The sequence below is a fragment of the Symphodus melops genome (assembly GCF_947650265.1).
Source record: "Symphodus melops genome assembly, chromosome: 14".
Taxonomy (NCBI): Eukaryota; Metazoa; Chordata; class Actinopteri; order Labriformes; family Labridae; genus Symphodus; species Symphodus melops.
Genome location: NC_136704.1, coordinates 438,411 through 462,303, shown reverse-complemented (window position 1 = coordinate 462,303; position 23,893 = coordinate 438,411). Strand labels below are relative to the sequence as shown.

The 23,893-nt window shown below is 44.7% G+C and overlaps 2 protein-coding genes across 2 annotated transcripts in view; both read right to left on the bottom strand.

Annotated features, from left to right (window-relative positions):
- The window catches only part of LOC306835073 (NLR family CARD domain-containing protein 3-like), a 276,939-nt gene that overhangs the window by 15,805 nt on the left and 237,241 nt on the right, over positions 1 to 23,893 (bottom strand). The gene's annotated exons all lie outside the window — the stretch shown is intronic.
- Positions 1,356 to 5,310, bottom strand: LOC306835076 (interferon-induced protein with tetratricopeptide repeats 1-like). The gene is made up of 2 exons (XM_079361489.1): positions 5,219 to 5,310; positions 1,356 to 2,908 (listed from the first exon to the last, which is right to left on the bottom strand). The coding sequence occupies exons 1-2, from the start codon at positions 5,221 to 5,223 to the stop codon at positions 1,624 to 1,626; spliced, it is 1,290 nt and encodes a 429-aa protein (XP_079217615.1). The 5' UTR covers positions 5,224 to 5,310; the 3' UTR covers positions 1,356 to 1,623.

Below are 23,893 nucleotides of genomic sequence, written 5' to 3'. Positions count from 1 at the left end.
AAATATTTTGAATAATGTTACAGCCTATGTGTGGTCTCCCTGTTTTGTCAGCTCAAGTAAGTTTCTTTAGTTAAGAAGCTTGTTTGTTCTGCTGTTGGTTTGTCACCACTATTTCGCTGCACTTGTAAAGGTTTAGGGATCGGGTGTATTTGGCTTTGAGCATTGAATTTGCTAAGTACTAGTTTTGGGAGGCCTTATAGTCTAATTGAATACATTTCATTTGACTGTTTCTACAGATTTGATTTATGTATTTTGTCTAGTTCATCAGTTTGTTTAGTCTGTATAGAGATGGAGCATTTGTCACACACACTTTTCATCATTACGTCCCCTTTAAGATATTAAAAATTGTAAAGTATGCAACAGTCTTTAGCAGAATTAGGACGCTAATGATCCAACGAGGCTTACGTTTCTATCTCCGTCCTCCAGATAGTTTAGAGCTGAAGAAGCCTTTCAGAGGAGGAGAGGTGAAACCACTGAAACAAACAACTTCGACTTCTTCGAGGGCACACTGTTCATTTATTGATATAAAGCTTAAACACAGCTTGAGCAAAAAGGAGCATCTTTATATATCATTTTAATGTCACACATGAAATGAACTTTCACATTAATAAAAAGGACTTTACATTTTCAAAGCACATTTATGGAGAATCCATTAATTCTAAAATACAGCGTTGGATAAAGTGTAAATAAGTGTCAGAGCTCCTCTTCAACATGTGAGTGAAGTGTGTTGTTGTAAATCCACTCTGATCCTGTATTTGATCATGTCTATAAACCCCTCTATTTCAGCCCTGCTCAGAACAGGCTGTTTCTGTGTCTGTAGCTTTAAATATGCAAATGAGCTGTGTCTGACCACGCCCCCTCTCTGGAAGGGCTCGGGTGTACTCGCTGCTTTCTGGCTCCATGTCCTATTGTTTACGGTGAGAAGGCAGACTCAGAGGGCAGAACAAACACCTAGCTGTGGGAGTGTCACCCACCTGGGGGAGGGGCTACTGCCCTTTGTGATGTCATGAAGGTAACATCTCCAAACTGCCTGTTTGAGCACACATTTTCTGAAAAGTGGAGCAGGCAGAAGACGGAGAGGATGGACTTCTCATCACTGGGGGTTTTGGAGACAGATAGAGACACATATCACATCTATTGTGAGGCAGAAGTTTTGAAAAGAGTTGGTGAGGGATTTGGTCCCGATGACTATCATGTCTGATTTTGCATAGTTGAGAGACAGGAAATTGGTGTGCATGTTTTTATTTCATTGAGGCAGTTTGTCAGGGTGGAGCAGGTTACAGTGGAGATGTACAGCTGGGTGTCATCTGCATAGCAGTGGAAACGGAGGCCATGTTGGATGTTATCAAGGGAGAGCGAGTACATGATGAACAAGAGGGGACCAAGCACCGACCCCTGGGGGACGCCTTAGGACAAGGGAGCTATGGAGGAGGATGCTGTGGCTGATGGTGTCGAAGGCTTCACTGAGGTTGAGGAGGATGAGGATGTTGAGGAGGAGGTTGTTTGTGACTTTGAGGAGGGCTGTTTCAGTGCTTTGCTGGGAGCGAAAGCAATACGCCTCTGAAACTTTTTTGCTTTTTCAGATTGAACAGAATTGTTCCCCCTAAATTTGCCTCCCTTTCTTTACTGCCCTGGCTCTAGCAGCTTTCGGAGAAACTCCTGTATTTCTCTGTCTTTTTTCTTCTGCAGGATTTTGATGCTGTTTTCACGGTAGTAGGATCTTTCTGGTATGGCTGCAGCCTTCATGAGATATTGATTTGATCTTATTTGATCATTTTGTTCAAAGAATAAATAATTTGCATATCTGTTGTAAAGCATCTGTTTGTCTGCAGGTTCTGCAGGTTCATTTTCAAGCAGCTCCTGAAATATCTGCTCAGCTTTGTGCTTGCTGTGATGTGACTTTACATAGATAGCTGCAAGTTCTATTTGTCTTTTGAGTGAAGCATGTGGGTAAAGAGAGAGCAGCTCCTCATGGAGAGCGATTGCTCGGTCCACCGTGCTTTGTTCTGTATCAGGGTGAGTTCTGTTTAAATTAATGATCCTCCATCTGTAGCAGAGCGCAACATATTTCTTCAGATAACGCACATCTGGATGCTCTCTCAGAATGTTCTCTGCCAAATCAATGGCCTCATCAACTGATATGTGGTTTCTGTAAAGGTTTAGCAAGGCCCACATACCGTTGTAACTGAGGGGCAGAGCTCTCAAATTTCCTGCCAACTCACGGACTTCCTCTCGGATGTTTCCTCCTTCTTCAGCACGCTGCTCAAGGTAGAGAACAGCCAGGTTCAAGTTCTCTGGATCCCGTTCCTTGGCTTGTCTCATTTTCTCCAAGAGGTCAGGGTCCTGCCTTGTCTTACTGAAGCGTTGGGCTTTCTTTAACCATATGACATAGCTGGTGTTCCAGTCCACCATGTCCGGCTGCATGCTGGCAGCTTTCTCAAAGTATTCAACAACCAGCTTCTTGTATTCTCTAAAGAACATCAGGGTCCAGGCCTTCTCAGCGTAGATCTCTGGATGGAGCTCGCCCTGGGATGGAGATGGGTATTCTCTCATCAGGGCATCAACCTTTGACAGGTAAGCCTGACTCTCTGCTTCATCTCCCAGGTGGTGGTGCAGCCAGGCCAGGTTCCTGTAGTTCACCACTAACCAAGGACCCTCATCGGCCTCTCTCAGCTGGTTGAGGGTCTCTGCAGCCATCTGGAACAAACTCTTAGCCTCTTCCTTTAACCCAAGCTTATACTGAATGAACCCCCACAGGTTGTAAATGTGGCCCAGCCATCGGTTTCCCTCCTCTGTGCTGAAGTCCTCCATCCTGTACCTGAGACGTAAAAGATACTTCCTGCTGCGGTCCAGGTTCCAGGTGAAGTGACACTGCAGGGACTCCAGTGTGGTTTGACTCTGAGCAGCACTGAAGGAGAATAAAAACACGAACATGTAAACACATCAGCAGCTAGTTCTGACATGTTTTGAAGTGTGCTACGTAAGCAGGTCTACATCGTACAACTGATCAACAAACCCAGTAAGTAAGTTTTTATTTTTGCCTTTTGTTTAAATAAATCTTTTGTTTTCTGCAATTGGGTCCTCCTTCCCTGTTTTTCCATCACCGACTGTGACAGAATGAACCTTACATGGGACCATACATGGACCCAGCGGGTCTCGTGCTCTGGTGGACTTTTTGATGGAGACCACCAGCTTCTGCAGAGCGTTGTCAGCTTCCTGTCACCGTTCCTGCAAGGCGCCGTCGGTGTCAAGTTGAGGTTCCTTCGTCTCAGCTGCAATCCGGCTGACGCCGGGGACGCCTTCTTGGCAGTCTGCCCGACGCCTAAGGACAACTTCTTGGCGGTCTGGCCGACGCCCGAGGACGTCTTCTTGGCGGTCTGGCCGACGCCCAAGGATGTCTTCTTGGCGGTCTGGCCGACGCCCGAGGACGTCTCCTCGGCGGTCCGGCCAACGCCTGATGACGTCTTCACGCCGGTCCGGCCAACGCCTGAGGAAGTCTTGTTGGCGGTCTGGCCGACACCCGAGGACGTCTTCTCGGCGGTCCGGCCAACGCCCGATGACCTCTTCACGCCGGTCCGGCCAACGCCTAAGGAAGTCTTCTTGGCGGTCTGGCCGACGCCCGAGGACGTCTCCTCGGCGGTCCAGCCAACGCCCGATGACGTCTTCTCGCCGGTCCAGCCAACGCCGAGGACGTCTTCTCGCCGGTCCAGCCAATGCCCAAGGACGTCTTCTTGGCGGTCTGGCCGACGCCCGAGAACGTCTCCTCGGCGGTCCAGCCAACGCCCGATGACGTCTTCTCGCCGGTCCAGCCAACGCCAAGGACGTCTTCTCGCCGGTCCAGCCAACGCCGAGGACGTCTTCTTGGCGGTCCAGCCAACGCCCGATGACGTCTTCTCGCCGGTCCAGCCAACGCCCAAGGAAGTCTTCTTGGCGGTCTGGCCGACGTTCGAGGACGTCTTCTTGCCGGTCCAGCCGACGCCCTGGCCGACGCCAGGACGTCTTCTTGCCGGTCTGGCCGACGCCTGAGGACGTCTCCTTGGCGGTCCGGCCAACGCCCGATGACGTTTTTACGCCGGTCCAGCCAACGCCTGAGGAAGTCTTCTTGGCGGTCTGGCCGACGCCCGAGGACGTCTCCTCGGCGGTCCAGCCAACGCCCGATGACGTCTTCTCGCCGGTCTGGCCGACGCCCGAGGACGTCTTCTTGGCGGTCCGGCCAACGCCCGAGGAAGTCTTCTTGGCTGTCTGGCCGACGCCCGAGGACGTCTTCTTGGCGGTCCAGCCAATGACCGAGGTCGTCTCCTTCCCCGTGTCTGCTCGGCCTCCGGGCTGTCCTCCAGAGTTGGTTTCAGACCAAATGCCTGAAGATCCAGAGTTGTCTTGTGTCCTTTGTTCCGTGTGTTTCCCGCCTGTGTGATTACCCTGATTGTCCTCACCTGTCTCGTTAGTCTCACCTGTGTCCAATCAAGCCTGTCTATTTAGTCTGTGTTTTTCCTCAGTCCTTTGTTGGTTAATTGTCTATGGTAGTTGTCTTTTGCAGTTTGTCAGTGTCTTTGTCTTTTGGTCTGAGCCTGTCGTTTCATCTCCCTGCTCTTTGGATTTACTTTGGTTTTTGCTCCTCATGAATTTTTGGACGTTTTGGATTTATTTAATTAAGTACGTTTTTATTTTTGCCTTTTGTTTAAATAAATCTTTTGTTTTCTGCAATTGGGTCCTCCTTCCCTGTTTTTCCACCACCGACCGTGATGGTACAGCACAGATGTTTCATTCAGACCACAAGAAACAGTTTGAAAAGGTGAACAAGGGAACACAGTGATCTATGTAATACTTTGTTTTGATTGCATTGAGGGACAGCAAATAAAAAGGTAATGTGCATCCTCTTATAAAATCCTGCTGCAAACACTGTTTTTATTAATACAAGAACATTACAGATACTTAACGTTCTCGTACCTTTCTATGATAAAGCACATTTACTTGTCAGCAAAATATTGATATTCTGTGGTAATCCTTATTTTACTGAAGGTAAATTATAATTCTACCTCTTCAATAAAAAAAACAGTCGTAATTATGATCATTTAAAGGAAACACAAATGAAATTCATTTTAAGCCCAGACAAACACAAAGTTACAAAAGCATCAAAGAGAGAAAAGTAAAGTAATGAAGCTAAAGAAGGAAAGAATAATTAGAGATGTAAACATTCACATGCAGGTCAGATAATCACCTCATCTTTCTGCTGTTTCTTCCTCTCAGTGGTTTTCTGAAGATGATTTAGTCTCTTGATGTTTCTGTCTGCTGACAGTCTCTTCAGCTCTCTGTGATGATGATGATGATGATGATGTGCAGCAGCTTTAAATGTCTGTGATAGAGGCGTGACAGTTTCTTTATCAGCAGGATACATATGTGACTTTCCTTCTGCAGAATCGAAACTCAAAGTCCAAACATGTTGTCCGTGTTGTTGCGATTTGTCGCCACCAGGAGGTCTCTGAGTGTAACTGCAGTGTGGTTAAATGAAGGGTCACGGCTCCCCCTCTGAGACCACGTGCTTTTATTGACAAACAGAGAGTGAAGAAGTTTGTGAGAAGATGAAGAGACGCGTCGATTCAAAAGGAACAGTTTATATTAACAGAGATTGACGAAGGCTGAATGTCTGCAGCTCGTTGTTTATTTTGTTTATTCAACTGTTACCATGACAACTATATAGGTCGTGGTTTTTAAGGTTATTCACCTTTCAGAGACTAAAGTAACAACGTGTCATTCTGCGTCAAAAACATTTCATTTAGGAGACACTACGGGTTTCACTACTGCGCGAGACGCGAGCTCAACAGTACATTAGCCGTCAACATTCACGACAAAATTAATTTATAACTTTATAAATATTCAAAAATCCACAGAACTGAGACAGGATACGTCAGCAGCCGAACACCACCGTTTATTTACATCTAAACAAAACAATACTTTAAAATGTGTTTATCAGCAGAGCGTGAATCATCATTTCCCTTTCTCTGAGTGAGCTGTTAACAGCTCTGACCATGTGCACCATTATCACCTTATCTCACACACACACACACACTCCTCACTGCATACACACACACAGCTCCTGTTTTTAGTTCTGTTGTCTTTTTTCTTTTTGTTCTTTTCTCCTTGTTAAAATGTCCTTGATCATCTAAAAGAGCTGTGTAAATCCAATCTATTCTTCAAATCTTGTATTACACTCTCTCTACCTCAGACCTCAATGAGGTGAAGCTTTGTGATATTCAGAATGCAAAGGCAGCAGCTCCTGAGATTAAAACGCACTGCTAGGAGTGTCGTGTGCCGCGGACCGCACATCTGGAACGAGTTGGATGGAAATCTGAAAACCTCAAGAAGAAACTCTTAGTAAGCTCATCTAAGCTCATCTATCTTTCACCCTGTATGTGTAATGTCACCTCCTACCTCTCAATCTTAAGGAAAATCTTCAAACATAACTGTACTTGTTTCATGGGATCCACTACTATGTGTTGTATGAATGACATGTATGTCATGTATTATGTGTAGGCCACAGCCTTCTTGTTTTTGTTAGTCATGACCCCCTAGCATAAGCTTTAGCTAGCTTCTTTGGGACCAGTTCATATACATGGATATTTTCTTACTTTATCTCAAATGTCAACAAAGATGTATGTATGTGAATAAAAACCAAATCCTGTGTTCAGTGTTGGACTTCCTGTATGAGAGTTCATGTCCTTATTATGAAGCCTGAAATCATAAAAAATGGAAGAATGTGAAGAAGTTTCTCCGATGAGAGGTGAAAACATCTTGTAGAGTTTGAACTCAGTGACCTTTTTACTCAGCACTTCTACATGTTTGAGATCAGAAGTACGAGACTCCTCTTTCTGGAGTTTATTGTGAATTCAGTCTGTCAGCAGTGAAGTAGTTAATGGAGCTGAGCTTCTAGAGTCTTCTGACTACTCAAAGTGCTTTTACCCTGCAGGTCTCACCAACACATTCACTCCCTGATCATGAAGCTGATTCTGCTGACACACACAGTCAGGGTCTGTTTGTGTGGTCGAGCTGATAAAGCACCATGTGTCATAGATTCTCACACCAGAGCTGCTGCAGGTTTCAGACACACTGACTGATGTTCATCACCTTCATCAGGCTGTTTGAGCAGAGGAACAGTCACAGGGTGACACACACATCATTCACACTTCAACCACGCTGCTTTAAAATGTACTCTTCAAGAAGACCATGAAGGATTAGTTTAAATAATGAATCAGCTTTCTTAAAGACACACCTATTAAATCACTTGAATGAAGTGAGTGAGCGCCTGTCTTATTGAAGTCAAAGGTTATACATGTTATTTAAATTTATTGTGATCATTCAGAGCTGAGCATCGAGGAAGTGTGGACAACAGGAAGAGAGGAAAACAAAGGAGACATCCTGCCTGCACCCTGTTTTTATGAACAATGAGTAGAAGGTCTTTAAGCTGCTCTTTGTCAGACGTCTGGACACAAACACTTGTTTATTGATTTCAGCTCGACTGGCTCCTGTTCCTTATTTTAATCATAATCTACAGCTCAGAGGAAACAGACTGAGAGGTTGAATTTAGTTTGAACTGTGAAACAAGGTCACATGAACAACAGTTTGAAAGTCAACAACAAAGATCAGATAAATAACAACAAACAGTTCAACTAATAAATACACGAGAGGCTGTTTAAATAAGTTTCATAATGATTTAATAAGAAAGTGTTTTGATTCTACTAATTCAAGCTTTTTGTTTCTTTACATCTGAAATCATCAGAATTCAGTTTGTATGAAACATGACAACAACATGTGATAAACAGCAGATATCAGTGAACACAACTAATGAATCAAATGTTACACAGACAACAATAGAAGAAGACTGTCATTAAAAAGTGTTTCATAAAGAATGTAAACACAGCAGACATTTAAACATGGACATGTGATGTCATCATGATGTCATCATGATGTCATCATGGTGTGGAGTGAAGAGAAGTTCACATTAACACCGTGTGACTCGTACAAACAGAATATTGATCAGAGCTGTTATTCACTGCTTTTCTGTCTCCTCTCAATGTCCTCCAGCTGACCTTTGACTTTCTTCTTCTGCTCCTCTAATGACGTCTTCCTGTCCAACATTGTTTTTAACAAACCAGCTGTGAACAGCTGCAGTTTCTGTGTTTCAGTGTAAATGTTCTGATGTTCTTGTTTTCTACGGTTCAGATGTTTTTTGGCTGTTGAAGCGATTTTCTTCAGCTCAGTACATCCCTGATCTTTGTCTCTGTCTGCTGTCTCATTAGCTGACTCTGTCTTCTTCTCAAACTCTTCACACATGTCCCTCCAGTCCTCCAGTTCCTCTTTGACTTTTTCCTGCTGTTTGTTCAGTTCTTTGTTTTGCTCCGTCAGTTTCAGAATCATCTGTTCCAGATCTGTCTGTTCTTCCTCTTTCCTCTTCAACTCTTCTTCAAGTCTTTCCTTTTTCTCCTCCTCCATCTTTCTTCCTGCCACGAGCTGCTCTCTCTCTGTCCGTTCACTTTCAGACTGACGTGTTTCTGCTGCTTCTGTGAGAATAAAAGAGACTGTTACTGTTTCATTATCCTGTCAGCGATCCTGTCCACTCCTGTCAGTGCGTCTGCAGATCTGAATAATGAGGATACGTTTGTGTTCCTCATGCTCAAATGTTCACCATGTCGATCTCATCGTTTCTGAAGTTGTGTGAACAATTCAGTGAAATGTTCAAATCCACCATCAACATGTCACACAGAGTCCAGAGTGTGTTCTGTGTTCAGGGACACAACGCAGACGAGTTAACGAGCTGGTCTGAGGTCTGTTTAAGAGAAGAAAGGAAATCTTAGCACCTTTCGGCCCAGCTGGCTCTGATTGGTTGGATTCACGATACACTCAGAACACACCTGTGTATAATCAAGCTACATCATCCATCTTTGATCTATGAGCACAACATATCGTCGAACACGGGCCAGATCGCTGTGCCATGCACTCCAGACAACGCACTGACCAATGGAATCACAGCATTGAAACTGATTTGGGTTATTGGGTACACAGAGTGAGTGACAGGCAGGATTTCTAACCACCAATCACAATCATTCAATTAAGCCACCAATCACAGCCCACTTGAGTCGATGGTAACCGAAAAATGAACGAGGAACAAGATAAAAACAGAAAACAGAAACCTTATATGGAAATATTCTATAGTCTAAAAACAGGTGCTGAGTCCACATTCCTGCAAGTGTTGCCATAGCAACATGAGGTAACAACTCTGTATGACGAGTGCAAAGTCAGCACTGAATGCCATCCAAAGTAAAAATAACATGATGCCTGTTTACACTGTCGCTGAAGAGGCTTTTAAAACGTTTGTCTCAAAGTGCCATCGTACAGCTCTGTGAAAACCCAAAGACACCGACTGAAACAGAGCTGTCAAAGGTGGAATATTATGTAGCTACAAGCGACTCGTGGTCGAGCAGGACAACAGAGCCCTGTCTGACCGTTCTCTTTCTAAATGAGGGCTTGAACTGAACTGTCTCTCCTGAGGATCATACAAGTGAGAACATGGTTAAGGCTGCCTCTGTGAACAAGTGGACCAGGCTGCAGTGCTTTGGCCACAGAGTTATCACCTGCTATACAAAGCTGTTATATTAACTGGGAACTTAAACTCAAGGTGGACTTCAATAGTTCAGACAACATGGCCCAAGTCAAGGCCCGAGTGACATCAGAGATGACTGAGTGCCAGAAGACATGAAGCCACAGCTCTGAAGAGGAGCCCAGAGCTGCTGACCGGCCTCAGGCAAAGAAAGCCAAGAAGTCCTTGGGAAGTTTCTTCAGAGTGCTGCTGCAGCAAAAAGTTATTCTTCTCTGATTATGGCTCACAAAGACACTGTGGAAGCAGAGTTAAACAACTACCTACTCACACCTTCCATCGACAATGAGGAAGATCCACTGGCATGGTGGAAAACACACAGTACACTTTTCACGACTCGCCGAGCTTGCCATAAAGTCTCTATGCATTCCAGCTCCAAGTGGAAGTCACTTGATCAATGATCTTTTCTCAAGACTGACTCTGCCTCCCCTTCAGAGGACGTTTTGTCTGGGTTCAGGAGTTCCTCAAAGTATTCCTTCCACTGTCCAACAATGTCCCCAGTCCGGGTCAGCAGCTCTCCACCCCTGCTGACAACAGCTGCTTTCCCTTCCTAAGCCGTCGGACAGTTAGCCAGAACCTCCTTGAGGCTGACTGATGGTCCTTCTCCATGGCCTCCCCAAACTCCTCCCACACCCGGGTTTTAGCCGCTGCCCTCCAAGCCACCTGGTACCTGTGCTTCCAGGGAGACCCCTGGGCTAACCAAGCCTGAAAGGTCTCTTTCTTCAGCTGCCTTCACCACTGGTGTCCACCAGCGGGTTCTCAGGTTGCTGCCACGAGAGGCACCAATGGTCCTCTGACCACAGCTCCTAGCAGCTGCTTCCACAGTGGAGGCTTTGAGCATGGACTACTCAGACTTCATGTCCCCAACATCCCCCGGGATGTAAGAGAAGTTGAAGAGTTGAAGACCCCACAGACAGGGTGTTCTGCCAGATGTTCCCAGTTCACCCGCGTACATTTGGGTTTGCCTGGTCTGTCCGGCAGCCAACTCACCATCAGGTGTTGATCGTGTGTGTGTATGTGTTTGTGTGTGTGTGTGTACAGTATATATGATGCAACAACTACCAAGTCAACCATTGATCTTTGGCCTAGGGTGCTCTGGTTCCAGGAACACTTATGAGCATCTCTATGTTTGAACATGGTGTTTGTGATGGACAATCCATGGCTAATACGGAAGTTCAACAACAAAGCACCACTCAGGTTCAGATCGGGCAGGCCATTCTTCCTGATGACTCCAGGTGTCTCTATCATTGCCCACTTGAGCGCTAAAGTCCCCCAGTAGAACTACAGAGTCCTCAGGTGGAACCTCCTCCAGGACCCCTTCCAGCGACCTGGTCTGCTGTTAGGTGCATATGAACATACAACAGTCAGAGCTTTCCTCTATGCAACATGAAGTCGCAGAGACCCTCTCATTCACCTGGGAGAACTCCAACACAGTGGTGCTCAGCTGGGGGCTTGTGAGTATCCCCACACCCATCCGGCACCTCTCAGCCTGGACAACTCCAGAAAAAGAGAAAGTCCAGACCCTCTCCAGGAGTTTGGTTCCAGAAGCAGCGCTATGCGTTGAGCCCAATTATCTCTAACTGGTAGCACTCCACCTCACACACCAGCTCCGGCTCCTTCCCTGCCAGCGAGGTGACATTCCAGGTCCCTAGATCTAGTCTGTGCTGCCAGGGATCAGCAAGCCCAGGCCTCCGCCTACGCCTGCCTCCCAGCTTTGCATGCACCCGTTCCCCATATCTCTCCCTGCGGGTGGTGGGCCGACATAGTTATTCATTAAAAGTTTAATTGACCTCGTTACAAAGAAATGGTGATTGGGATGAACGGCCTTACTGAGTGGTGTTCTGTTATTGGACTTCTGTGCCAGTCACAGTTTGTGAAACAAACACTATGTTCAAGCACAGGGATGTCCATGTTGCAGCTTTGACGGTGCTTAAAACAAACGCACCACGAGACGCCTGACGTTCACACAGAGTTCTCAATGAACTCTGATTGACTTGGGGGTGGGTTATATATATACTGCTATTATGTCATTGTTCTGATGAGTTTCACCTGTGATATGAAATTAAACACACGTAAAATGTAGCCATGTTTTCCTCTTCATTGAAACCAAAGATGTTGTGCAAAAGTTGGTGCCGAAACCCGGGAATATTGAAGAAAATGAAGAAATGAATGGACGAAAAGTCTCTTATTTGCACAAAGGAACAAAAGACAGAAAAGGAGGAAAATGGCTACACTCGACCGTCTGAAGAAAAAGAGAGCTTCAATCCGCTCCTCTGTGACCAAACACCTGAGTAAGATTGACGATGAACTTGGTAAATTACCCCTTGATGCAGACGCTTTAGAGGAGATGATGGAACAGCTGATCCAAAAGGAGGAATGTTTGGAGAAAATAGACGAGGAGGTGGAGGAACAAACAAAGACGGACGAATTAACAGACGAAGTTGAAAAAGTATTAGAGTACAGAGAACACATAACACGGAGAAAGACCAAAATAAGAAGAGTGCTAAAAAGAATGCAAGGATATGCAGAATCTGTGACATCCTTTGAATCAGACCACATGCGTAATAATGTGAAACTCCCGAAACTTGTGATTGAGAAATACTCAGGAGATGTTAGCCAGTGGCAGTATTTTTGGGGACAATTTGAGACGGCTGTGAATAATAATCCCAACCTGACAAAAACAGACAAATTTAGCTATTTAAGATCCTATTTGACTGGCGCAGCCGCTAATGTTGTTGCAGGATTACCATTAACTGAAGCCAATTATGAGAACGCCATTCAGCTGCTACAAAAAAGATTTGGCCGTAAAGATTTGGTGATTAATGCACATATGACTAAACTTTTGAATCTTAATCCCGTTAAAAATGTCAGTGACATTAAAGCACTCAGATATTTGTATGATAACTGTGAAATCCAAATTCGTAGTTTGGCTTCAATGAGAGTAGTTTCTGACACTTATGGTAGTCTGCTGTGTCCAATTCTTATGAAACTTATACCTGAAGAGATAACTTTGGAATTTAGCAGACAAACTGAAGAGGATGATGTGTGGAAGGTTGAGGAACTTATGAACTTCATTCAGAAGGAAGTGGACAGCCGAGAGCGCACTGCAAACATGACCAAAAGCGCAAAGGAACGCGCAAGTAAGGACCGTGAGAAGGAACCGACGGGCGCATGGGAAATGCGCACCAAAAGACAAAATATGATGACCGCATCTGCTCTCTATGCCTCCAGTCAAGTGGACAGACAAAGGTGCTTCTTTTGTGAGAAACCAGATCACCTGTCCAAACAATGCAATGTAATGTCTGTGCCTGAAAAAAGAGAAAAATTAAGAAAACAAGGTAGATGTTATGTGTGTTTTGGCACAAGACATGTAGCCAAAGATTGCAGAACAAGGGGCATTTCTTGTGAGAGATGTAACCGTCGCCATCACAAAGCCCTGTGTAATTATGGAAATGAATTTACAAAAGAAAATGAGCCAGTAGATGCAGTGATTTCAGTTTCCCCCAGTGAATCTAAACGAGAGACCGTTCTTCTACAGACTGCCAGTTTGGATAGAGACCCCAGTAAAACGCCAGCTCACTCGCTGTCTATTAGACGGGGGGAGCCAACGCAGCTTTGTGCGCCAAGACATCTCCCGTGCGTTAAACCTCCCAAAAGTAGGTGAGGAGACACTAAAGTTACACACGTTTGGTTCCGATGTCCCACAAACTATTACTTGTAATCAAGTGAAATTAAAACTGAGTAACATCAGAAACGGCCAAAGTGTAGATTTAGTCGTTTTAGAAACACCGCGTGTGTGTTCCTCTATAATGAGAGTAGCGGGAGAAGAATTACGCAGAGAGCTGGAGCGCAAAGGCATGCAACTAGCTGACACAGCTGTGAGCGGAATGGAAATGCAGGAACTGGGAGTCCTGATCGGAGGTGATCATTACTGGGAAGTTGTGTCTGGAAAAGTAGAGCGACTCTCTGAATCACTGGTTGCGCTCGACAGTAAGTTTGGCTGGCTTATCCAAGGCTCTGTATGCATGCTTAATGTTACACCTGGAACGGAACACACGGAGGTGGGAACCCTTCATGTGAGTGTTGGACTGGATGAACAAATAAATCACACACTGCGCTCCTTCTGGGAAACTGAATCCATCGGGATTGTCACAGAGCGAGAATCAAAGATAAGTGATGAGAAGACGCTGCAGATGTTTGAAAAGTCTGTACAGTTTAAAGATTCAAAATATGAGGTGAGCTTACCTTGGAAAAATGAAAACAATGATCTGTCATCTAATTATGATGTTGCCAAGAGACGTTTTGATCAGCTTGTTAAAAAGTTTCAGAGTAACGTGCCTCTGTATGATCAGTACACTGACGTCATTCAAGATTATGTCAGTCAGGGCATCGTGGAGAGGGTGAACAATATTGCCACAGAAAATCCCACGTACTATCTCCCCCATAGAGCTGTCATTAATGAGGAGCGTTTAACTACAAAGCTCAGGGTGGTGTTTGATGCTTCTTCTCATGCAGCAGGTTGTCTGTCTCTGAATGACTGTTTGATGACGGGCCCAAATCTGAATCCTGACTTGTTGAGCATTTTGTTAAAGTTCAGACAACATGAAGTTGCATTTATGGCAGACATCACGAAAGCTTTTCTACAGATCTCAATTAGAGAACAAGACAGAGATGCCCTAAGATTCCTCTGGTTAAACAACCTGCCAAAACCCCATGAAAAGGCTGAGTTAACCATCATGCGCATGACCCGAGTACCTTTTGGCGCATCCCCCAGTCCCTTTTTGTTGGCAGCGACTATCAGACATCATCTGAGGAAATATCAGCAACAATATCCCACTGTGACATCAATGCTTGATAAATGTCTGTATGTTGATGATTTAATCTGCAGTGCTCCCAACATCCAGACGGCTGCCGACCTCTCCATGCAAGCCAAAGGTATCTTAAAAGATGCAGGGATGAATCTGTGCAAATGGAGCACGAATTCTAAGGAGCTAAAAAACCTGTGGGATGAAAAAATGGAAAACACAGTGAGTGGAAATGTGGAAGTGAAAGCTGATGTGTTAAAAGTTCTCGGATTGACATGGAGAACTGAACAAGATGACTTCGTTTTTTACTTGAGGAGTTTGATGAATTTTTTGGAAAATAAAAAGAACACCAAAAGAGGAGTGTTGCAAACTGCTGCGCGCATCTTTGATCCTATCGGATTCCTCTCTCCCTTCACAATCAGAGTAAAATGCCTCTTTCAACAGATGTGGGAACGGGGACTTGAATGGGACAGTGACTTGCCTGAGGATTTATCACATCTTTGGCAGCAGTGGTGCTCAGAATTGCCCAACATCAGAAAAATAAACATTCCCAGATGTTACCATGATGCGCTCCCAGATCAGCGTGAGCCCGTGAGAAAGGAAGTGCACGTCTTCAGTGATGCAAGTGAAAGTGCATACTGCGCAGCTGCTTACCTGAAAGTTATCCCCGAAAAGGGTGAGTGTACAGTAACCCTTATCACATCTAAAACCAGAGTAGCGCCACTTAAAAAAGTTACGTTACCCAGACTAGAATTACTCGGTGCGCTAATTGGAGCTAGACTCAGTCAGTATGTTATTACGCACCTTGAGATGGATAAGAGCCAAGTGAAAATGTGGAGTGATTCTATGATAACTTTACACTGGATAAAGAGTTCCGCGAAACAGTGGAAACCCTTTGTAGAAAACCGAGTCAGAGAAATCCAGAGTCTGACAGAACCTGCACAGTGGAATTTCTGCAGTGGAAAAGACAATCCTGCAGATGTTGCAACAAGAGGAATAAGTGTAACCAAATTGCAGGAAAGTTCGTTGTGGTGGACAGGTCCAGAGTGGATCAAAGAGAGAGAAATGAATTACTGTCACAATGACGCCGAGCCACATGAAGATGATGATGCTGTAAAAGCAAATCTAACTGTTGTGGACATTACCAGTTTGACCAATACTGACAGTCCAGCTAAAAGAGAAATATTGGAGTTAACAAACCACAGTGACGTGAACAAAGTGTTACATATAACTGCCTGGGTCCTACGATTCATTCATAACACCAGAACACAACCAAGACGCACAGGAGCTTTAACAGCTGAGGAGATCGGGGACGCAGAGGTTTACTGGATCCATGTGACACAGAATCAAAGTTTCTCTCAGGAAATTGCTCAGTTGAAGAAAGGGCTAGAAGTAAACTTTCAGTCAAAAATCAAGCCTTTAAGCCCCTTTTTGGATGAAAAAGGAGTGTTGAGAGTGGGAGGCAGATTACAAATGTCCGGATTAAAGTTTGAGCAAAAGCACCCCTGTATCCTCCCGGCAAATTCAACATTATCTGAGTTGATCATAAAAAACTGTCATCAGCAAGTGCTGCATTCTGGGCTACAGGACACCCTCAACCAGGTGAGAGAGCGCTTCTGGTTAATTAAAGGAAGACAGCTGACAAAAAAGCATGCATGCTTGATCTGTCGGAAATATAAAGTTAAACCTGCTCAACCGATCTCAGCTCCCTTACCTGTGCAGCGCATCGAGGAAGCGCCTCCGTTTGAAATAACAGGTGTGGATTTTGCCGGGCCTCTGTACACTAAATGTCAAAACAAGGTCTACATAGCTCTTTTCACCTGTGGAGTCACCAGAGCTATTCATCTGGAATTAGTGACTGATTTGACAACAGAAACGTTTATGCTGGCTTTCAGACGGTTTGTGTCACGCAGAGGATTATGTAAAATCATATATTCTGACAATGCAAAAACGTTCAAACGAGCTCATAAGGAGTTAAAAGTATTATGGAATTCCCTGTCCTCAAAAGATGTGCAGGAATTCTTCGCTAAAAACCGAATCACTTGGAAGTTTATTGCAGAAAGAGCTGCTTGGTGGGGTGGCATGTGGGAGAGAATGGTGAGGTCTGTGAAGACCTGCCTGCGCAAAGTGATGGGAAAAGCGGCCCTGAGGTATGAAGAGATCGCAACAGTTTTGACAGAAGTGGAAGCAGTTGTTAATTCACGTCCTATTACTTTTACCCACACCAGCAGCGAAGAACCTGTACCACTGACCCCTTCTCACTTTCTGATTGGCCAGCGTCTCACTGCGCTCCCATCAGCTGGGATGACAACAACAGTCCCTGACGCAGACCGAGGTCTACTAACGAAAAGGTGGAAATACCGACAGTTGTTGATGAACAAATTTTGGACTAAATGGAAAAAGGAATATCTGCTTGAGTTACGTTCTGCACACTGCTGTTCTCCAGTGAAAAAGGTCACGGAATTAAAACCTGGAGATGTGGTGTTAATACATGAAGAGAAACTACCCAAAAGTTTTTGGAAAATGGGAAGAATCCATGAAGTTTATGCGGGCAGAGATGGAAAGGTACGTTCCTGCCTTGTTCTATTACCTTCGAAACATACCATAAGAAGACCTGTACAACTACTGTATCCTCTGGAGCTGGAGTTGTGATGAGCTGCCCTCTGTCAGCCTCATCGGTCGGGAGTCTGTTGCAGCTTTGACGGTGCTTAAAACAAACGCACCACGAGATGCCTGACGTTCACACAGAGTTCTCAATGAACTCTGATTAACTTAGGGGTGGGTTATATATATACTGCTATTATGTCATTGTTCTGATGAGTTTCACCAGTGATATGAAATTAAACACACGTAAAATGCAGCCATGTTTTCCTCTTCATTGAAACCAGAAATGTTGTGCAATACCCCCAGCTCAGCAGAGCAGGCCTTTAGCATCCTGGGACACACCTTGTCTGGGCCTGCTGCCTTCCTGGGGCGGAGTCTCTTCAGCTCCTTGCTCACCTGGTCTCAGGTGATGGTGGGGGGGAGGGGGGATGGATTGTCTCTGGAGGTTGTATCTGTTCTGGTGGAGGTGTTGGGGGGAGTGAGAGGGGGGGGGGAGGGGGTGTGTAGAGGGGTGCTGGGGGGGTGTAGAGGGGTGCTGGGGGGACAGGCACTGGCTGCAGCGACGGGGCTGTCGAACCTGTTAAAAAACAAGTTGAGCTGGTTGAGCAGGAGAGACTTAATTAAGAATGAACAATTGGGCTTCCGGTATGGCACTTGGTTGAGCCAGACGTGCGGGGAGTAGCTCCGAGCATTTCCTAAACTTATATATTCTGAACGACCAAAACTTGTAAAACTTTATTGGATTTGTGGTTCGAAGTTGACTGGCTCTCTCTCCACCATGTCGGGCAAGAACAAAACGACCTCAGTGAGGGGGAAAAACGTGGCGTCTGCGGACCCCACAACGCCAACCGACTACACGGCTAACATGGCGGCGGACTCCGGGGGACCTTTGACTATATCCGAGCTTAAAGCCGAGCTGGAGAAAAACCGGGCAGCCATTTCCAGCGAAATCCAAGCCTCACTTTCGCCCATCCAGCTCGCCCTTGACGCTGTTCGCAAAAAAATTGAGGACTACGACCCACGCCTGGCAGATATGGAGGTCTCCCTGTCCGACCACAGCGACAGGCTAACTAGCTTGGAGAGGCTAGCGGCTACACTTCAAGCCGAGAACACGGAGCTGACAGAGAAGGCGGAGGACCTTGAGAATCGATCCCGTCGCAACAACCTTCGTGTGATAGGACTTCCAGAGGGCAGTGAGGGAAAGGCCGCTACCGCATTTATGTCCAAGTTCCTAGTCAACCTCCTCCAGGATGACAACTTTACCACCCCACCGGAGCTGGACAGAGCCCACCGAGCCTGGAGGGCGATGCCCGCCCAGGGAGCGCGACCCAGGCCAATTATTATGCGCTTTCTGCGTTATCAAGAGAGGGAGCAAGTGCTTTCAATTGCCCGTAAAAGGGGCCAGCTAATCTACAAAGGTAACAAGATTTTCATTTTTCCTGATTTAAGCACGGCCCTCGCCAAGAAGCGTGCCACTTTTAACCCCATCAAATCCAAGCTGTACCAGAGGGGAATCAAGTTTTCACTGCGCTACCCGGCCGTCCTGTGCCTAACACATCAACAGGTGGAGCCCAAGTTCCACACCCCAGAAGAGGCTGAACAATTTTTTACCAAGCACATGAGCTCCGACTGAGTTCAACATTTCACCACGGGACATCGCTGAAAAACGATGGGACTTCAGTTGTGGGTGGCCGACCTCTGGACGCGCGACAGGCTTTGACTTTATTCCGTGGACTGAGACCTCCAGTGCAGCGATCGGATCGGTGACGGGCTGCGGCAAGCCGAACGACTATCTCCAGCCTGCTCTCTGCGATCGGGCTGGTACCGATCGGAACTTTAATCGAAATTCCAGCAATCAACGGAGAATTAACCCACCTTTTCACAGCGGACCTAACCCCGGTGGGGTTCTTTCTTTTAGACTTATTTGGACTCTGAACAGTCACCTTGATCCGACGACTGCTAAGGTAATTTCCACACTGTTACTCGCTGTAGGGGATACATCTTCCTGAAACAACTCCCTGTATCATGCTGTGATCTCTATCTGAAATACTGTTCTGTGGCTAAGGGTAAAACACTTAAATGCTTTGCCATTGATCGTAGCTCCCAATTCCTCTACTAATACTGTTGCGCGCCCGGATGTTGTACTGCCTTGCGTGACATTATTTTGCCATTAACTTCGCCCTGTCATCTTGTTTTATTTCAGTGATTTCAGTGTGAATGCGCGGGTATATGTGTATACATATGGGGGAATGTATGTGTACGTAATTATGCATACGCATTTCTGTGGCTTGATTCCCACATGCCCTTAGTACCCAAGTTATTGTTACTTATACATGGTCAGTATTGTAAGTTCAGGGGCTCTCCCCTCACGAGTTAGGCGGGATGGAGCTCTTAGCCAGGCTCTCCCGGAAGTTAGAGACATCCATTAATCTCCTGTCGGCTCCTGTTCCTGGGGCAGAATTGGAGAGCGGGGCCTGGGCTTTCGGGTCCCCTCCTGGGGGTCCGGTGCGCCCGCGGCTCCGTGGGCGGGGTAAGTGTTTTGGCTACAGTGTTTGGGATTGTAGCCCCTTCTCTGTTTGTTTATGTATTTTTCCTTTGTTCGAGTTTATGTCACTAAAGTTTATTTTTGCATCAGCTGTCTTTGCCAAAACATGCGACAAGGTCACACCCAGTTGAAGGGCAAGCGCATGTGGGGGGCTACAATATCTTAAGCTGGAATGTGAGAGGATTGGGTCATGTTAATAAGAGAGCCAAAGTGTTCTCACACCTTAAGTCACTATCCGCAGATATTGTGTTTTTACAAGAAACGCACATTAAACAGAATGCTAAAGGCAGACTTAGAGTCAGCTGGGTAGACCAAATATATCAAGCCAATTTTAATACCAAAGCTAGAGGGGTTGCAATCCTATTCAGAAAAAACATCCCATTCACACTCTCTTCTACCATTTGCGACCCCAACGGCAGGTTTCTGATAGTCTCCGGCAAATTACATTCTTTACCTGTTACTTTTGTAAATATTTATGCACCTAATTTCGATGACCCCCAGTTCTTCCAGAAGGTCTTTAATGCTATCCCGAATCTCACAGATACTAATGTGATCATTGGCGGGGACTTCAACTGCACACTCGACCCACTCCTAGATAAACAACAATCAAAATCTCTCCAGAAGTCAAACTCAAGTATCCTCCTGAACACGCTAATGAATAATCTAAATTGTGTTGACATATGGCGACTCACTCACCCTAAAGACAGAGACTATTCCTTCTTCTCCCCAGTCCATAAATCTTATTCCCGTATTGACTATTTTCTGTTAGATTCCAAATTGTTATCTTATGTGGAAAAAGTAACATATCAGCCCGCTTTAATTTCAGACCACTCAGTTCTAGCATTAGTATTAAAAGTCGAAGGGCAGAAAACGCAGTGTCGGCAATGGCGTCTCGATCCCACACTGCTATCTGATAGAGAGTTTACTGAATACTTAAAAATACACATTTCCCACTTCCTCGCAGAAAACGATACTGGTGAGGTAAACGACTCTGTTTTGTGGGAATCCTTAAAAGTTGTCATGAGGGGCCATATTATATCCTACGAAGTCAATAAGAAGAGAAAAGAAAACAATCGACTTAAAGAAATAGAGCGCAAAATATTTACTTTAGAAAATTTGTATAAATCCAATCAGAGTGATGCCACACTCGAGTCAATTACTAAATTAAGATTTGAATATAACTCCATCCTATCCCATCGAGTTGGCGTAATGCTTTTCAAAACTCAACAGCAATATTTCGAGCTGGGAGACAAACCTCACAGATTATTAGCGAGACAGCTGCGTCAGTCTCAAGCAAGCCGAGCCATCCATAAGATCAAAAACAAGAATGGCAAACTTACAACAGATCCGGCTGAAATTAACGAGTGCTTTGCACAATTTTATGAAGATTTGTACCAGTCCAAAAGCAAACCCACTGACACCCAAACCATGAATCAATTTCTAGAAAACAGCCACCTTCCCACATTAAACGAAGAAGCAGTTAAGATGTTGGATGCTGAGATTACCTTAAATGAAGTTAAAACTGCCATATCCCAATTTCCAAATAACAAAGCTGCCGGCCCTGACGGATTTGTCATTGAGTTCTATAAGACCTGCTTATCTACTGTTGCTCCACTACTTCTGCGCATGTTCAATCACTCAAAAGAAACATCTCAACTACCCCCCTCATTATACAATGCCAATATTACACTTATTTTAAAAAAAGACAGAGACTCACTGGAAATGTCCTCATACCGCCCAATCTCCTTGCTACAAATGGAGATGAAGATATTTAGTAAGGTGCTTGCGAACCGGCTTTCCAGACACATGGCCTCAATTATACATCCGGACCAAACAGGATTTACTCCTGGTCGACACATATACTCCAACCTGCGCCGCCTCTTTAACATTATGTACCATAAACACGAAGAGGAATCAGTAGTAATTGCCCTGGACGCAGAAAAGGCTTTCGACCACATAGAATGGAAGTATATGCTTTCCACCCTACAACACTTTGGCTTCGGTAAAAAATTTATCCATTGGATAAGTATTATTTATGCCCATCCTCAAGCTTCCATAATTACAAATGGAGAGTTGTCAAAACCATTCCAGCTCCAGAGAGGTGTCCGTCAGGGCTGCTCTTGTTCCCCATACCTCTTCAATATGTCAATTGAAGCTCTAGCCTGTCAAATCAGAGCCAGTCATGATATTGCTCCAATTCAGGTTCATAACACATCGCATTCCTTATCTCTTTTTGCAGATGACGTAATTTTATTTTTGTCTCACCCAAAATCTTCAATTCCTCCGTTATTACAATTAATTGATATGTTCGGAACATTTTCAGGATACAAAATAAACTTCAGAAAGAGTGAACTGATGCCGATATCTGAAAAAGTAGACCTTGACTTCCTGCGCTCCACGCCTTTTAAATTAGAAAGTGAACAGCTTAAATACCTCGGCATAATAGCCACACGAGACCACGGGAAACTCTTGAAGACCAATTGGGAATGTAAGATTACACAATTGAAACGTAACATCGAATTTTGGAATACACTCCCTATCTCTATGGTTGGCCGTATTAATGCCATAAAGATGGTATTTCTCCCAAGACTCTTATATGTCTTTCAGTGCATCCCAGTATGTATCCCCCTCTTTTATTTCAAAATGCTGGACTCTATTGTCACACCCTTCTTGTGGAATAACAAAATAGCCAGAATTTCCAAAAACCACCTGTGTAAATATAAACGAGAAGGAGGCTTCAGCCTACCTCAGTTTAAATTTTATTATTGGGCAGCCAACCTGAATGTGCTATCCTTTTGGCGCAATTGTTTGTCTGCAAACGACCCACAAGCGAGTAGACCCTCATGGCTCCAAATGGAACTAGCTTCATGTGGTAGAACCTCTCTTCCAGCACTTTTGAATAACCCTGATAAGATCAAAATACCAGTACATATAAAAAACCCAGTTGTTCTCCATTCTCTTAAAATTTGGAAACATGTGCAGGCATTTCTCAACCTACCCAAGGTATACACAGATAGCCCAATTTGCCATAATCATGCCTTCTCTCCAGCCCTGACAGACCCAACCTTTCTTAAGTGGAAGGACAAAAACATTGTTACTATTAAAGATTTATACCATGGTGGCAAATTTATGTCTTTTCAACAACATCAAGAGCTGCATGGCGTATCAGCAACACATTTCTACAGATACCTGCAAATCAGAAATTTTTTGAGAACCCATTGCACAAATTATAAGCACAAACCTGCACATGCCATGCTGGACAGCATTCTCAAACATGAACCCGGGGCAAAAGGATCAGTTTCCTTTTTTTATCATGTTCTACAATCCCATGTAAAATTACCTAATGACAAACTGAAAACTCAATGGGAACTTGAACTGAATGCTGCAATCTCAGCAGAGTTATGGGAGAGGACCCTTTCGAACATACACCTCAGCTCTGTTAACGCTAGACACACCTTGATACAATTCAAAGTGGTACACAGACTACACTACCCCAAAGCAAGACTCCATGCCATATACCCTAACACTTCCCCGCTATGCGACAAATGCAAACAATACACCGGAACACTTGCCCACCAGTTTTGGTCCTGTCCTAAATTAGCCTCCTTCTGGACCCTTGTGTTTGACTACATATCAAAGGCATTTAACAAAATTATTACCCCAGACCCATTTCTTGCTATCTTCGGTTCAGTAGACTCAAACCCATGCGTTGATAAATATTTAGGCCAAGCAATCTCCTTATGCACATTGTTGGCTAAACGCCTTATCTTACAAATGTGGAAATCGGAAGCAGGTCCTTCATTCCAACAATGGCTCAGAGAATTGGGGAATATTTTGCACCTGGAGAGATTACGCTACAAACTGGCTAACAGAGAAAATGCTTTTATGAAAACATGGAAGCCTCTCTTGGATAAATGGCAGACTACCTCCAATAGATCCCCCCCTCACGCCGCCTCGCATTGCGCTTGAACCCTCCAGAACGGCATCTTAGACGACATTTATGTTATAGAGCTGTCCTAAACTTACTTTGTAACATGCTGATGCTTGTTTGTTTGTTTTTTCTTGTTTGTCTTCTCTTTGTTGTTTATTTTATTATTATTATTCTTAAAATTTATTTTCCGATTGTTAGTTTTTCCATTTGTATAATTGTCAACGCTATTGCAGCCTTTAATCACTCTTATTTACTTTACATTTTTGCATGTCCATTATGTATGTCTTGTATTTTATGTTCTGCACTTATAAAAAACCAATAAAAAAAGTAAAAAAAAAAAAAAAAAAGAATGAACAATT